Raw genomic sequence first — 16,544 nt, 5'->3', positions numbered from 1 at the left:
ACAATAAAATCAGTTTAAATAATTACATATGTAAAACAATGAAAGACATAAGGTTCTTGTGGGTTTTTTCGGGCTATAGAGCCATGTTCTAGAGGCGTTTCTCCTGATGTTTCGCCTGCATCTATGGCAAGCATCCTCAGAGGTAGTGAGGTAGTACTCACTCAGAGGTAGTACTCACTCACTACCTCTGAGGATGCTTGCCATAGATGCAGGCGAAACGTCAGGAGAAATGCCTCTAGAACATGGCTCTATAGCCCGAAAAAACCCACAAGAACCTAGTGATTGCAGCCATGAAAGCCTTCGACAATACAATGAAAGACATTCTGAAAATGGGGTATTAAAACCCTGGCTCTTAAACAATTAAAAACCCATTTAATTACTATTAACAGATTTAATAATAAAATACAGCACATCGCTTCAAACACACCAGGTGTGTGTATGTGACTTCAGGTCACCTGTCAATGTATGGTGACTCAAGAATTTCATACGGTTTTTAAAGACAAGGAATACTCAGATACGGTTTTGTCAGTTCCTTTCTCTGACACATAGCCTTCAGCACCAGGTACTCATTAATGGCCTCCCATCCCAGTACTAACTGGGTATGACCCTGCTTAGCTTTCAAGGTAAGCTAGGATCTGGTGTTTCAGGGTTATTTGGGGAGCCTCACACACTACATCTATATAAAACCCGAAAGCCTGCCTGGACAAAAAAGTTCTCCTCACCAAACGCACCTGTGAAGGAGGTTGGATCAAAAGATTTCTCCTGCTGAACTTAAAACTCATGTTGGCTTGTACATGAAGATACATTTTTTTTCAGATAACCAGGACCAAACCAAGCAGGACTTTCAAGGTCAAAACCATTATTTGAACATTTTTTAAAAAAATCAGACTTCCTGATTTTCACATAGGTCATGCTATATCTGACCTTAGAATAATTGTCCCTTTAAATAACAACAACAAACTACATGGAAGATTGGAAAGAGAAACAGTGGAATTGGCATACATTCACAACATCCAGTTTATCAACAACATATTGAACAAAGACAATGATCTGATGGCACACAACACATATTATAATACCAGGAAACATCCCAGTCTCATGAGGGCCCTCTTGGCCAGTTTATCACATCTCTTTGCCAGTTCCCAGCCAGCATTGCAACACACCCCAATATCTCCCTCTACATTTCATATGGTTATCATTCATTATCTATGAGATACTCACAACCTCTGAGGATGCCTGCCATAGATGCAGGTGAAACGCCAGGAGAAAATGCTTCTGGAACATGGCCATACAACCTGAAAACCTTACAGCAACCAGTGATTCTGGCCATGAAAGCCTTTGACAATACATCCTTAAAACTGATCACCATGTCCATTGGTTTTGCATTTTTATGGCACACACAATCTGCCTATAAAGATCTGTTTCTAGGCACTTCATTCCATGCATCTGAGGAAGTAGATCTAATCTCCAAAATGTATGCTACTAACTTTGCATTAACTGGATAGATAATACATATTGTAGTATGGCAAAACACTGAAAATGTGTTCGGATAGACACAGTATCTATCCACTGTGGAACATGGAAGGACAACAGGGAGCACGGTAAGATTTAAGGATAAGATTTGGACACAGAGACAGAGATAACTAATTTGTCATCTAAGATTAATGGATTCTACATATTGTACAAGGGAAGGACCAGAGCCTTTTCAGGAAACAATTTGCCAAGAATATACTTACTCGGCTTTATCCAAATAATTGGCATCATGTCAAAGAGTATTTTAGGGTGTTGTTCAGTAAGACATCCTCTGGCAAGAGAAATAAAGAATTACAATCTTAAAATAACAAGAGAATAATTGAATTGATATTTGCCTGGAATAAAGTTGTACATGATAACATGAAGGAAAAAAATGTCTAGAAATAAGAAAAAAATGGGGGAGGGGGCATACATTAAAAAAGTACAGTATTTTCTGGCATATAAGACTATTTTTTTAACCCAGGAAAATCTTCTCAAAAGTCAGGTGTTGTCTCATATTCCGTTAACGTCTTACAGGACAGGTGCTGAAACTTCCGAGCCAGACTGGAGAATCTGCAGTCACTGCATATGGTGGTGGGAGCTCAAAAACTGCTGTATTCGCATCTCTGCCATATGCAGCGACCATATGAAGAGCCCCTCAGTGAAACTGAAGCTCAGCAGCGGGAGACAAGCAGCGCTGGAGGGCAGCCCTCAGGTTCCGCTTATCTGCCGCTGCCGGGCTTTAGCTTCACCAGGGGCTCCTCTACTCCAGGCCCACCCAGCTGTCAGTAAAGCGGTGGCAGAGGAGGAGGCGATTCACCTGTTCGGCAAGAATATCACCTCCTCCGCCGCCACCGCACTAACAGCTGACATGAGCCTGGAGTGGAAGAGCCCCTCGGTGAGGCTGAAGCCCAGCAGCAGGAGACAAGTGGCGCTGGAGGAGGGCAGCAGCTGCTGCTGCTTCGGGCGCCCTGCTTCAGCGCAGGACAGCTGCCCACCTCCCTTGCCCGTTAGGAGCCTCCATCTTGTTTTGGATCCAAAACAGGAAGTGATGAGCACGGTGGTTGGCTGGCTGTGGCGAGGCCTGGCTGCCAGTGGAGGGGAGGCTGCCTCTAAAGCTGCCTCAAAGCCCAGGAGAGGAGGCTTTGGGGTCTGAAGGGGCTGGCAAGAGGGGTAGTTTAATAGGACAAGTATATCCAAAATTTTAAATTTTAAATTGAAAATTGAGAGGTCGTCTTATGCGCCCAGTCGCCTAGTATGCCAGAAAATATGGTATTTGTAGATTAAGAGACAACAGATAGTTAGGGCATCCATTATTCCAGCTTTCATGAATCTGACTTTCATGACAAAGTAAAAATGATTGTTCCAAAACAGAGTTCTATGCATGCTTTAATATTGAAAAGGGGCTTAATTAAATGGAGGAAACTGATATGTACGGAGAATTGACAAGGAAAGTATCCCAGCCTTTGAAGCCCAGACAATGTTAGATGAAAATTCAGATTAATGTCTTTAAAAAGTGAGACCTGAAAATAACTCAAGATTCTGAGTTGCTATGGTTACATGCTGTGCAAGCATTACTATTATTGCTAGAATGTTTATCGAGGTTCCTATATTTTAAGCAGCAATTTCCCTTTAGAGCAACTGAGCAAATAATATATCTGATTATATTAATAAAAACATTGATTAGTTCTATTTAATTTATTAGTGGAAGTAAACATATTTGTTTTCAATATGAAACATTTCAAGAAAGATACAGAAAAAAGTTGAATATAAGGAAGCAGGAAATGCAGGAAAGCAATTAACATATGCTAATAATATACAAAATACTGAATTACTGACTGTGTTCTGTCCCAGCGAGCCCCATCTAAAAATAATCCATGGATATAAACCCCATCTTCTGGAGCAACATTCGAAGTGTCCTTAGGAATAACCTGAGCAAAATGGAGAGTCAAATAAATTTTTTGCAGAGCTTTGGCTTCATATGCCAGTCTTTAGTATAAATGGTATGTCCCATCACTATCATGGGAAACCATGAGTATGAGAATTGCTCCATTGCTTTTGAACACACTATAATTATCTGTTCAGAAGAAGGGAAATGAAATGCCCCAATCTGTCCAGTCATTTCTCTATTTAATGGCTTCCCAATACAAATCTAGTTTTTTTTTTTTAAAAAAGGCACATATAAAGAGAGACCACAAACCTTACAACTGTGTCTCAAAAGCAGCTTAACAGCACAGGCACGGACATTTCCTGGTCACAGCTGGTGAGATACATTTTAGATTTAAACACCATGTTTGCAGGTTTCTTTTTCACAGAGTTGATTATTTGTGAGTTTATACCTGCGGCCTACCTAGCTTGACCTCTTCAGCACACTCCTTCTGCTGCCCCTTCAGCTCAGCTCTCCTTCCATGTCCTGACTACAGAACCAGTTCCTCACTGTATTTACTATCTTCCCACCATGAAAATTTTGAATTTTTGAGTGAGTTTAAACCCCTTTCCTGCTGATATACTCTCTTCCTCACTCCTCAATCCCCTTTTCCACTGATCCCTCTCTTTGCCCCCCATCTGTTCTTCCATATCCTGCCAAAAGTGCCAGCCCCTTACTCCATTTACCACTTTATATCATGAAGACTTGACCAGAGATTAAACCCATTTCTCAATGATCCATCTTCTCATCTTCCACCTGCTTTCCTATGTCTGTCCTTCCAGAGGTGTAAACTGTGGAGGTGCTTAAGCTCTAGAAGAGATGGATCAGTGGGAAAGTGGACTAAAATCTGGCACCAGAAAGAGTGTGGCACCAAGGGTGCCTCAGAAAGAAGAGTCCAAGATCTCCTGGCAATGTAGAACCAAGTGTGCCTGTGCTGTCACGCGCTGGGCCTGTGACCTCTATCTGGGCAATCTGTCTTAGGCTCTGCTGGCATGGGTCCCTACACCCGGTCCAAATTGCGTTATGGCTGCCATGAGTGGTCCTTACCAAACAGAGTCTTTTGTAGATTTCCAAGAGGAAAGAAGGTCTTCAATTCCCAGTGAAGGCTGGCTGTAAAGCTGTGGGACTGGATCCCCCCAGCAAAGCCTATGCTTCTCTGTATTTATTTATTTATTTATTTGCTTTATTTCTATACCACATATTTCAGCCTAGACAGGCGACTCAATGCGGTTTACATGGTACAAATTATCAACAGTGTCAGTGCAATTAAAACGCAACAAGTGCGACAAACAGGATCAACAACATCAATCCACAACAGTTAACAAAACAGAACAGGACAGTCAACACACACAACATAACGCCTCAGTGAAATCAGATCCGTTCTCATAATCCTTGTGCCATTCCTATGTTCCATTTACCGTCTTCCTTGATTGGTTGCACTGTTCAACCAAACACTTGTTCATAAAGCCAGGTCTTAACCTTTCTCCGAAACGCCAGCAACGAAGGTGCCTGTCTGATGTCTGCCGGTAAGGCATTCCATTCTGTAGAGCTGTGGGACTGAATTCCCCCCAGCAAAAGCTGTAGAGCTGTGGTACTGGATCCCCCCAGCAAAAGCTGTAGAGCTGTGGTACTGGATCCCCACAGCAAAAGCTGTAAAAGACGACGCTTTCTACAGGTGGAACTGATTCACGTCCTGTACGAAAGGCTTCTCTGTGTGAACTGAACTAGAGGTCCCCCTTTTCCCTCCTAAACCCAGAAAAAGGGGTGGAACTAAAGAACCTAATGATGATTTATGGATCATTAGCCCTATAATTGCAAACCAAGGGAAGCCACCTTATTGCAAAATGCATGGAACCTTGCAATACATGCAAACACTCAAAGAAAGAAAAAGAAGTTGGAGCTCCTGGTACAGCCGTACCAGCACAGTGCCATTCTTTGGATCCCTATCAGAATGAATAAACATCATTTCTATATTGCTAACTGAAATAGATTCAGGCATAAGCCCACTACAAATATGAACATAAATGCAACATTACATGGTGCTAGCAATTTATAAAACATTGTAACTGCTTTGTTGTACCTGAAATTCATAGCCCAATAGATCAATAGGGATAGTGTACTTCCGGGCATAGTTCTGCATTGCGCCAGTTAAAAATGCCTGAGTGAAAAAGAACCCTGACAGCCAGAACACACAGGGTTTTCCCGAGTCATACCAATCCTTAGAAAAGAAACAGAGTAACATATTTCAAAATCTTAGCTATAGATTAATCAAATTTTACAATATAATATTAACAAATTCTGCTGCAGGTTGAGTATCCCTTATTCAAAATGCTAGTGGTGAGGAGTTTTCAGTTTTTCAGGTTTTTTTTAAAGGGTTTTACCTGTTTTTGCATATATTTTAGATATCTTGCAAGTAGGACTCTAAACACAAAATGTATTTATGTTTCATATACACCTTATAGAAATAGCCTCAAGGCAATTTTATATATGCCATTTTAAATAATTTTGTGCATAAAATGTTGAACTATCAGAGAGCTGAGGTGTCACTATTTCAGCCATCCATGTGGACAATTTTGGAATTCAAGATAAGGGAAAATGACCTGTATCAAAAATCTTATTTACTTGAAAGACTATCAAGACAGCAATTCATCTAATAATTCAATTTGAATTATTTAATTATAAATTCACTATTATTTATTAATCTTGCAGCTTTACCTGTAAGAATTTCAGTCTAGCTAGGAAATCAAGAATGTAACTCCCCAGTGGTTTCAGACTTGGGTATGAACGTTTGGCCCAGTTTTCTGCAACTTTTCCAACAAGGAGACTGGCACAAAGGGCCTCCAGCTCAGAATCCATCACAACCAATCCTTTAATGGCTTTCTTCAAGTTCATCAGTGTCGTACGAATAGTACGTATTAAACTAAATATGTAAAAAAGCCAGAGAATTCAATAATAAGACATTTAAATGACATACAAATTATATCGTCTACTAAGCTACCAAAATGGTGTTACAGAAATTATATTTTAGCACTAAAAACAAATGTGATATTCCACTGTTTTCATAAAAGACATAGTTTTCATATAATATGAACGCCAGCTACCAGTTTGTCTAAAAATAGCTTGTATTTCTTAAAAGAAAAGAAAAACTTACTTGTTAAAGCGCTCCATTTCTTGTACCAATACAGTATTCATACTTTCTTCATATATCACAGGATACTTAAGAAGTGCAGCTTCTATATCATAATCAACTGGCAGCTAGAAATATCAACATCCTTGTTTCAATTTAGACAATTTGAATTAACTTAATTGTTCTATTGTAATATAACACAATGTGATAAAAACTGAATCTGGCAGGCAAATTTTTATTGTAAGCTCATTCATTCCGATTCTCTATTATGAGACTCAAGGCAGCTTAGAAATTATTGAAACATATACAAATTACAATACACATAAAACATCAATAAATATATATATTTACAAATAAACACTTTTAACTCTATAGACTGGGAGTAAGGAATGGTTGTGGCCTGATTGACTTTCTCAAAGAAATCTTAAGTAGGGCCACCTCAGACTACTTCTGGTGCTTGGGTGGGACAGGACGTCTTGGGAGAATACTTGAGATTTCTATGATCTACACTTTTCAGGTTTATTTCTGGTATTTAAAAATACAAATGGTTTACCATTATAGTACAATAATGCTGTGATCCTGGGCTGCCAAACATTAATGCCTTTACTGCAGGGGTGTCCAAACTTTTAAAGCTGAGGGCCAGACTATACTTTAAAAAAACCATGAACACGTTCCTATGCACACTGCATACGTCTTATTTGTAGTGCAAAAAACCCATGAAAGAACAATACAATATATAAAATGAAGAACAATTTTAATCAATGTAAACATACCAGTCTTTCAATGGGAGGTGTGGACTTGCTTTTGGCTGATGAGAGTGTCAGGTTAATTAGGAATGTTGTTGCTGTGTGCCTTCAAGTCATTTCAGACACTGGCATATGCTGCCCAAGTCTGGTGGAGTCTCCTTCTTGGGAAGTTTTTCAGCAGAGGTGGCATGGGTATCTGTTGGGAGGGCCTTGATTGTGGCTGCGGGGGGGGGGGGGGGGGGCATTTATAGTTGCCACCTGGCTCTCCCCTTAACTTCCCAAGAGAGGAGCTACAGCAAAGGACAGCCTTTTTGGAAAATGCAGGGCAGTGAAGTGGGACGAAGGCGGGGTAGAGAAGGGAGAGAGGGAAGCCAGGTAGGCACTCGGCCTCCAGGTCCGCCCATCCTGCCCATGAAGCAACGGTGGCGGCAGTGGCAACAGTGAGCACATTGGGCAAACAGGGCAACTGGAAGCCTTCCTTTGCAAAGAAATGGAGAAAAAGGTTGTGGGGGGTGAGAAAGACAAGGAGCTACTGAGATGGGATGCCCAATGCCAGAGCCACCCGAGGAACAAGGTGACAATCAAGGTGGAGGGACACAAGAGGCCACCATCTCTCTCTTTCTTCTCCCAAGGAGCCTGCCTTTTTTGTGGCCCTGATCCCAAAGAAGGAAGGAAAGAAGAAATGACGAGAGGAAGGAAGTCAAGTAAGGGAGGGAGGGAGCAAGTGAGGGAGGCCTGGAGAGAGGACCGGTGGAAATTTGAATGAGGGCTGCACTTGGCCCCTGGGGTGAACTTTGGACAGCCCTGCTTTACTACATGGGGCTGTTTTCCAAAGATTTCTCTATTGCTTTCTTGTGGTACCGTATACCATCACAGCACTGTTTTTTACAAATTATGTTCAAGGCAATAATATAATAGTGTTATATGCTATAACAGTATAGTATATAATCTTATAATATAATATAATATACTGTTATAGCATAAGGTAATAGTACAGGTATAATAGTACGTGGTAATAGCTTAATTAGTATAAATGAAATGGCTTCTGAAAAAGTGTTGTCGAAGGCTTGTGCCATAATAGAATTATTACAGCCATATAATTTTAAAATGTAATTCGTTTGCCATAAAAAAAAGGGGGGGGTGTGTTCAAATAGAGTGGTCACAATGGCAATAGTGCCGATGAGAAAAACTGCAAATCTGACAATTATAGTGCAAATGTTGTAAGGGTGTGATATAGTGTCAACAACCAGCTATTGTTGCAAATACAGCTGACAGTTTTCAAATGTTATAACCTGGCACAAAAGCATAGTGTGATAAGAACCTGATCTTAGGCCCTTTCCACACAGCTGAATAAAATCTCACATTTTCTGCTTTTAACTGGAATGTATGGCAGTGTGGACTCAGATAACCCAGTTCAAAGCAGATATTGTAGGATTTTCTGTCTTGATATTCTGGGTTATATGGCCATGTGGAAGGGCCCTTAGTCTTACCAGTAACTGCACTATGAAACACGCCTCAGTCTTTTATTATTTCATTACCTTGCTGAGGATGTCATCTGCAATTTCATATAATGTGCTGTCTCCACCACCTGAAGATCCTGCTTGTGTGCTTCCCCCTTGTGTTAGTATCAGAGATTCAAAGAGGACTTTTGTTTGTTGGAGATCCTTTGAGATATCTACATTATCATGGAGGCCAAACACCTCTGGCTGTTGACTGATAGGCAGATTCTAAAAAAAACAAAGTTCATTAAGTAGTTAAATACAAGCTCAACACACTTGCCAATATTTTAAGGCAATAATTCTTTTAAACAAAGTTGGTAGCATGACAATAAGATTTGGAGACATTTGTTACTCCCATGTGGAAAACAAGACTGTACCATCCCAAGGAATAAAATGCCACCCGGGTCTGTCAGCCCTCTTCCTCTGATCCAACTGCTATTCATCCTGTCTGGTCATGGATCTGAGCCTAACCACCAGCAGATATTAAGAACTGCAAAACAAAGGAGCACCCATCATGACTTAGATGAAGCAACTTGTTTATTCTGATTTAGAAATTAGACAGCCTACTAGGAAAACACTAGGAAGTAATCTACTTTTTATATCTTGTTTGAAATCATTAAATGGCCCGAGGCAAATCACCTCCAAAATTTAGTTCCCTATCTCCAATATGAGCATAATAAAAGTTGCTATGAAAGTTCCAAAAATAATATATCTGCAGCATTTTGAAAACTTAAATGCACTGGTATTGTTGATGCCGTTAACTGTTAACTTATGGCAACCTCATGAGCCACCTTATAGCTCATGAATAACCACCTTGCTTGGGTCTTGCTGATTCATGGATGTCTCTTCCTTGATTGAGTTTTGCCAACTGGAACCTGGTCTTCCTCTTTTCCTACTACCTTCTACTTTCCCAAGAATTATTGTCTTTTTCTGTGAGTCACATCTTCTCATGATGTGGCCACAGTAAAAAGATCTCTAGTTTTATTGGATTCTAGGGAAGGTCAGCATGTCCAATTTACCACGCCTTAGTCACCTCTAGTCCACGCTGTAGTCACCTCTAGACTGGATTACTGCAATGCACTCTACGTGGGGCTGCCCTTGAAAACGGCTCAGAAATTCCAGATGGTTCAACGGGTGGCAGCCTGGTTGTTAACTGGGGCTCCTTACAGGGAGCGGTCAACCCTCCTGTTCAAGGAGCTCCACTGGTTGTCATTCATTTTCCGGACCCAATTCAAGGTGCAGGTTCTTACCTACAAAGCCCTGAACGATTTGGGACCCGCCTACCTGCGTGACCGCATCTCTGTATATGAACCCACACGATCTCTTTGATCATCTGGAGAGGCCCTGCTCTCGATCCCACCTGCATCGCAGGCGCGATTGGTGGAGACGAGAGAGAGGGTCTTTTCGGTGGTGGCCCCTCGACTCTGGAACTCACTCCCTAAGGACATCAGGCAGGCCCCAACTATGGCAGTCTTTAGGAGGAGTTTGAAGACGTGGTTGTTCCAGTGTGCCTTCCCAGAATAATGATCCCATAGCACTTTGTCCTCCAAAGCACTTTACATATTAGGTCTGCTTGTACGTTTTCCACAAATGCCACTTTCACCTTTTCGCCCATGTCCTGGCATCATTTCTAATTTTAACTTTACATTTGGCCTTCCCACTGTTTTTAACTGTGTGTTGTCTTATTGTTAATTGTTGCATATTTTATTGTCTATTTTTTATTTTAATTGCTTGTATTTGGGCTTGGACTCATGTAAGCCGCACCGAGTCCCTTGGGGAGATGGTAGCGGGGTACAAATAAAGTGTTGTTGTTGTTGTTGTTGTTATTATTATTATTATTATTATTATTATCATTTCCCATTCATGCTTCTCACATTTCATGTTCCTACAGTATGTATTGTGCAGCTTTGGACTTTCCTTTCGCCTCTGACCAAGTGAACAGCTTTTAGCATCCTTTCAGCTTGAGTCAAGTTGCATCATTAATCACAGTGTTGCTAGTAACTATCTTCTGCTTTTCGAAAGTAGTTTGTTTAATGGTTTTCCAACTATTTTTAAAATCTAGGCTAAAAACCACATGTAAGTAGTTACTGAAACCCAACTCAACCCACGAGATCATCCAAAGACAGTCTAAAGGGAGGTAGTGGGGAGAGATCCTCCACCAGTGTCACAGACACGCATCCCCTATGGCAGCAACACATTTGGTTCCAAAGCTCAAGACTGTCTGACATGAAAGATACTACTAGCACAACTGCTACCATCTGAACAACTTCTTGTCTAACAGAGACATGTGATCTGACCTCTGGGGAAAGGTGAGATGATGATGATTACCCAAACATTCATGGAATCATTTAGCTGGAAGAGAACATCCAGTCAAGCCTCCTGATATGCAGGAAATGCACACCCCTGATAGATGGTCATCCAGCTTCTGTTTAAAAGCCTCCAAAGAAGGAGCCTCCACCATACTTCAGGGAAAGGGGATTCCACCATTGGACAGCTCTAATAAGTCAGGAATTTCTTTCTAATGTTCAGTGTCCTGATTATTGTATATTTGAAACTTATGAAAGAAGTTAGTTCTAAGACACATTGAGCCTTCCAAACTGAAACATATACTATAGATCAGTAGTTCCCAACCTTCCCAATCTCTAGATGTTTTGGACTTCAGCTCTCACAATTTGTAAGAGCTGGCAAACTGGCTGGAATTTCTGGGAGTTGTAGTCCAAAACAACTGGAGGACCAAAAGTTGGGAACCACTGCTATAGAGGATAATTTACGAGGTCTTATCCCTTTCTATTACAGGGCATGAGTGTTCCCTGTCCCTTCAGAGGTTGAATCACAATTTCTATATGATAAATTGTCATAATAGCGAAAAATAGAGAGAACCAAGTATATTCATAAATTCCTCACTGCTACTATACTGAGTGAGATCCCACATTGTAACTAAGCATTAATTACATGACAAGTGAGTCAGTGTGGATTGTAATAGCAGTTTTTGCCTTGAATCCCATTTTTGGGGGTTTTTTTTTAAGTAGAAAGAAGAAACCTGCTAGATACCTAAAAGTTTTTCAAGTGTTTAAATTTTAAATAATTAAAATATCTTAAGTATCATATAAATGAAGGCATGACATGTAAAGGAAAAGACTGTTCCACGTTTATCCTTTGTACATTATGCTACAATAAGTCAAAACATGTGGTCCAAGTACAGACAAGCAATCTAGTACCTTAATAAATTCAATGTAGTCATCATAGGTGCCCTTTGGTGGAGCATAGTAGTGGCCACTGGGGGAAAAAGGATAACGAGGATTTTCAACTATTTCTGAGTTGTAAAAATCAGCAAGCATAGTCAAGAGCAGGCGTCTGTCCCAATCATCTGTTACTCTTCCTCCATAATTGCATTCGCCCGTAAGGTAAGTGATTGCTTCAAATGGAACATGCTCATATTCATTTATAAACAGCTGGAATTGAAAAAGAAATGACAGGTTTCAAACTATGTGATAGTTTGCTCTTGCTGTAGCAGATAGAAAAGCTTAGGTGGTATATATCAATGAAGAAGAGATGCTCCCTCTGAATATTATGTATTAGTCCATTTTCTTACTTTCTATTGTTTTTTAGCTGTCCAGTGCGAGTATGTCACTAAGGTTATACATGTAAATGTCAGTTATAATGCATTTAGATTCACAAAATAAATCAAAATGTTAACTAACTGATTACAATAATGCATCGCAAATGAAATATTCTGAAAATATACAGCAGTTCTAAGTGGCTCCATTTTATTTGTTAAAACTAGATCTAGATGACCTGAAATGAAGTCAAAATATTAGTACTAGGATTAAGGTGGTTTAATATGATGGGAGAATTACTTTGTCAATATAGCATACTATGACATTTTAGCTTAATATTTGACTATATTTGAAGTTACTGCTATAACTATATCTTAAAATTGCTTCACAAATGCTATAAGATTAATAAGCTCTTTGATTTGAATGTAATATTCAAATAATGTTAGTGTGAAATATTTTGCTTGGATCAACATCAGATATGAATGGGACTGACATTTTTATTGGGCATAATTCTTAATGTAAGTCTGTATTCAAACCTTTGGAAATAGAAGATGCTTAAATGTTGTCCAGCATGACGCTAAAGGCTTTAAACAACTGCCTGCATTCAGCAAGTAGAGTTACAGGTCAGTAAAAGTCATTTACTAAACTCCCACAAAAAAGTTTTGCTTTGTTTTAGATCTGTGATATTCCAAATGTTGATCTATGGACTAATATTAGCCCAAAGTAATTAGCTGCTGGTCCCAATGAACCAATTATAATATAAATTCCTATGATATGGGAGGAAAATGCTAGTCTCTGATATTGGGAATCATTCTTCTAGATAACAGACATTATAGTGATAAATTAACAACCTTCAGCATTCTCCATATGGAAGAATGACCACAGTCCTCTCTTAGCATAAGGTACTTGCTCATGGACAGCTGTGCCACAAAAAGACAGCAAGGCAGAAAAATATAGCTGTTGCTGCAGCAATATGAAGACTGAAATTACTTTTATCTTGTGTAAGGCAACTGGAAAACACTTCTACCAGCACATGGTTTTCTGAAACTAGAATGATTTTGCAGTTGTTCATAGAAATTGATGGTTAGTATCTACAAAGAAATGAGCTTCACAGGGAACTCATTTGATAGGTCTTTGTCGGTTTAATATTTTTTGTAGTAAAAGTGATAATTAATTTTACCTGTAACTGTCTTACACTGATGCGTAAGTCTGATTCATTAAACCCATATGGAATATTCCACCCAAGAGGTCCAAATTTCTTCCTCTCCTGAACAAGGGCATGAAAAAAGCAAACCCCAAAGAGCAGTTTCTCCCATCTCTTTAAGGGAAAAAAAGAAAAGCATTTAGCATTGCCAACATAACAGAAGATGAAATGATCAGAACAGAAAATAGTCTATTTATCAATTTCTGTATTGGTCTACACATCTGTAAATTATTAGATATATTAGGATTAAAAGAAATTATAAATTGTTGAGGATATTCTGTCTTGAATACTACTTATATATCTTAGAGATCCCACCCAGTCTTCAAATACTTCATGCCTGATGTATTTAATGCTTAAGATCCAATTCATTGAAATCTGGATCCCATCTACTGATTATGGCTGTTCCCAGTCATGTAGAGCATCCAGATATAGCAGGCATGCACATCATACAGCCTGTGGGCTGGATGGGGCCCACAAAGGGCTTCCAGGTGGCCTGCTAAAGGGGCTGTGCTTCACCTTCATGGATCAGCCCTTTCCTGCCTGCCTGACTAGGAACAGTGCGGGCCTGGCAAATGTGTGAGGAAGTTGAGCTGCCCCTCAAGGATTGGACCCTCCACTGCCTGCCTTCCTCACCAAGAGGCAGGAAAAAATGGGAAGGAATCCAGAATCCAGAAAGCATAGGGTAGTGGTTTGAATCTAGGGCTATGGCTCCAAATGTGAGGCAAGTCACACTCTCTCAGCCCTAGAGAAAGATAAAGGCAAATTCCTTTTGGATTATCTTGACAAGAAAGCTCTGTGATAGGGTCGCCTTAGGGTCTCTCTAAGTCTGAAACGACTTGAAAGCACACAATAACAATCCTAATTAATCATTAATTACAACTTACCTAGAAATGAGGTGCTAAAAACTAATTTCTGGCCCCAAGAGGCTTACTTATCTAATTTCAATCTGATATTACTCCCAAGTTATACAGATCTGAAGTATAGGATAGGTTCCTACACAACTGTATAATTAATGGGATTGGTTCAGCCAACAGAATGGGGAGGCATGGTTCCTCCTGTTCCTTGTACTTCCCCTGCACCCTCAAAAACTGCTTCATAGGATTGGAACTTCCTGGGTTTGCCTAGCATGGAGAATTGGAACAAAGGAAGTCCCACAGTGTTAGTGCATGGCCACAGTTGTGGGACAAGAGAAGGTCCCCACATTGATGGAAGAAGTGTGGACAAGAGAAAACCCTCACACTTGGTGGCAATGGTTGTAATATGTGGAGGCCCACAACTCTCACATTTGGTGTCAACTGAGTAATAGGCAGAACCCTCACATCAACATTTCTCCTGTAGTTTCATGTGTCCCCCCCCCCCCCCCCGGTCAAACTGCAGGAAAGGCGACTGCTGCTGATGGCCAGTGGGGAGGGGAGAGAGGAGCGACGTAACTCAGATGTGGAAGAAGCAACTAGTCTCATCTTAGAGGAAGGGTAGGGAATAAAGGTGCATTCACAAATTGAGTATATCTTCTTTGGAGCTAGACCACTTTCATCTTAATCTGCATCTCTGCCTGTTCCTCCCCTGGTATGCAGCAGGAGCAGGAGCAGTAGCAGCAGTGACCAATCCTGTGGCTTTACAGTTCCCAGGGAAAGGAACTTTTGGAGAAAGCGCAAAGAGTTAGACATGACCAAAAAGAGACATACACGTGCATAGCCCAGACAAATGTACATATGTTATTCATCAGGATGCTGTCTAATGTGTCAGTCTTTCCTTGTCAAATATCCAAAGATGCTCATTTATGTGGGCTGTAATACCATGCAAACTGAAGTGATGGCTACTGAAAATTCTACCTTGATAGTAAATAAATACAAAAATTGAGTTAAAAGGAGAAAGAAAATGAAGTCAGAAGAGAAAAGACAAACATGTGATTAAATGTGATTAAATGTTAATGTCCTAGATTAGGCAGAGGCAGAACTATGGCATGGAGACAGAAGTAGTAGTTACAATATTCAGAAGCTTTATCACATGGACTGGGTAGGCAATACTATTCAACCCTTTGTGGACTGCTCCTCATTCACAGACAGAGAATGACGTTCACTGATATATTATGTGAGCCTAATGAGAGACGTTACCATTCCTAGTATTTTTGGAAGAATGTTGGGATAATATTATAAGAAAAACTATCCTTGGATAATAATCCATCCTATTCTATTAAGAATAATCCTTTAAAGCGTGATGACTAGAAAACCTACAAATTATATGGTAGAGAGAAAATATTGCCTGATAGGGAAATATGAAAAAAGAATGCTGTAAATAGGATAGAATACATGCTTCACATATCACTGTAAAACACATAATAATAATATCAGGCAAAACATAATAACAAAAGCAAGACAGTAGCACAAGGAGCAGAGGGAAAAGAAGAGAAAACCCCAAATGCTTAAAAGAATATTACCACAGGAAAAATGTCTCTTAAGAGACAATGCTGCAGTATAGGGGACACTTCAATGATTATTCATAACAGTTGCAGAAACACCTTCAAGACAAATGCTATAAAAATGTGTTGGGCTTGAATTACTTTTCTTTTAGCATTTGGATTCCCCCCCCCCCCCATCTTTCTCCCCATTTAAGGACACCCTTTAGCTTACAATCTTTACAGAGGAAAACAATGAGCAGTTTTAGTTAAGTCATCACATTAATTTCTTGAAAGAAAATTACCAGCTCCTTTCCACGGCACCCAGCAAAGAAGGCAGGATCAGAAAGAGGATCAGAGAGGTAGGACTGCAGCAGATTTAAACGAAGCCCTGTTGGAGGTTCATTAGTCATCTTTACACCATTCTGTAAAATGGTTACTGGAAACTAAACAAAACATGTATGACAAAAAAACGGGATTAGGAGATTTCCTTTCTAATTTACCAGTTTATCCCTATTATTCAGCACAGAAATGTGTTCACTTTTTAAATGTTCATATCTTTAAAAATTACTTGTAA

At 39.9% G+C, this 16,544-nt stretch overlaps 1 protein-coding gene across 1 annotated transcript in view; it reads right to left on the bottom strand.

The window, feature by feature from the left end:
* Positions 1–16,544, bottom strand: part of DNAH12 (dynein axonemal heavy chain 12) — a 110,342-nt gene that overhangs the window by 694 nt on the left and 93,104 nt on the right. The window contains exons 65-73 of the mRNA XM_060766097.2: positions 16,273–16,413; positions 13,549–13,686; positions 12,030–12,263; positions 8,851–9,039; positions 6,591–6,694; positions 6,155–6,359; positions 5,520–5,657; positions 3,352–3,443; positions 1,737–1,804 (exon numbers count right to left, since the gene is read on the bottom strand). Of these exons, the coding sequence (XP_060622080.2) occupies positions 1,737–1,804; positions 3,352–3,443; positions 5,520–5,657; positions 6,155–6,359; positions 6,591–6,694; positions 8,851–9,039; positions 12,030–12,263; positions 13,549–13,686; positions 16,273–16,413 (1,309 nt within the window). The remainder of the gene's footprint in view (positions 1–1,736; positions 1,805–3,351; positions 3,444–5,519; positions 5,658–6,154; positions 6,360–6,590; positions 6,695–8,850; positions 9,040–12,029; positions 12,264–13,548; positions 13,687–16,272; positions 16,414–16,544) is intronic.

This window comes from Anolis sagrei, chromosome 2, assembly GCF_037176765.1.
Source record: "Anolis sagrei isolate rAnoSag1 chromosome 2, rAnoSag1.mat, whole genome shotgun sequence".
NCBI classification, from domain to species: Eukaryota; Metazoa; Chordata; class Lepidosauria; order Squamata; family Dactyloidae; genus Anolis; species Anolis sagrei.
The sequence above is the reverse complement of the archived record's forward strand: the minus strand, read 5'-3'. Positions and strand labels throughout refer to the sequence as shown.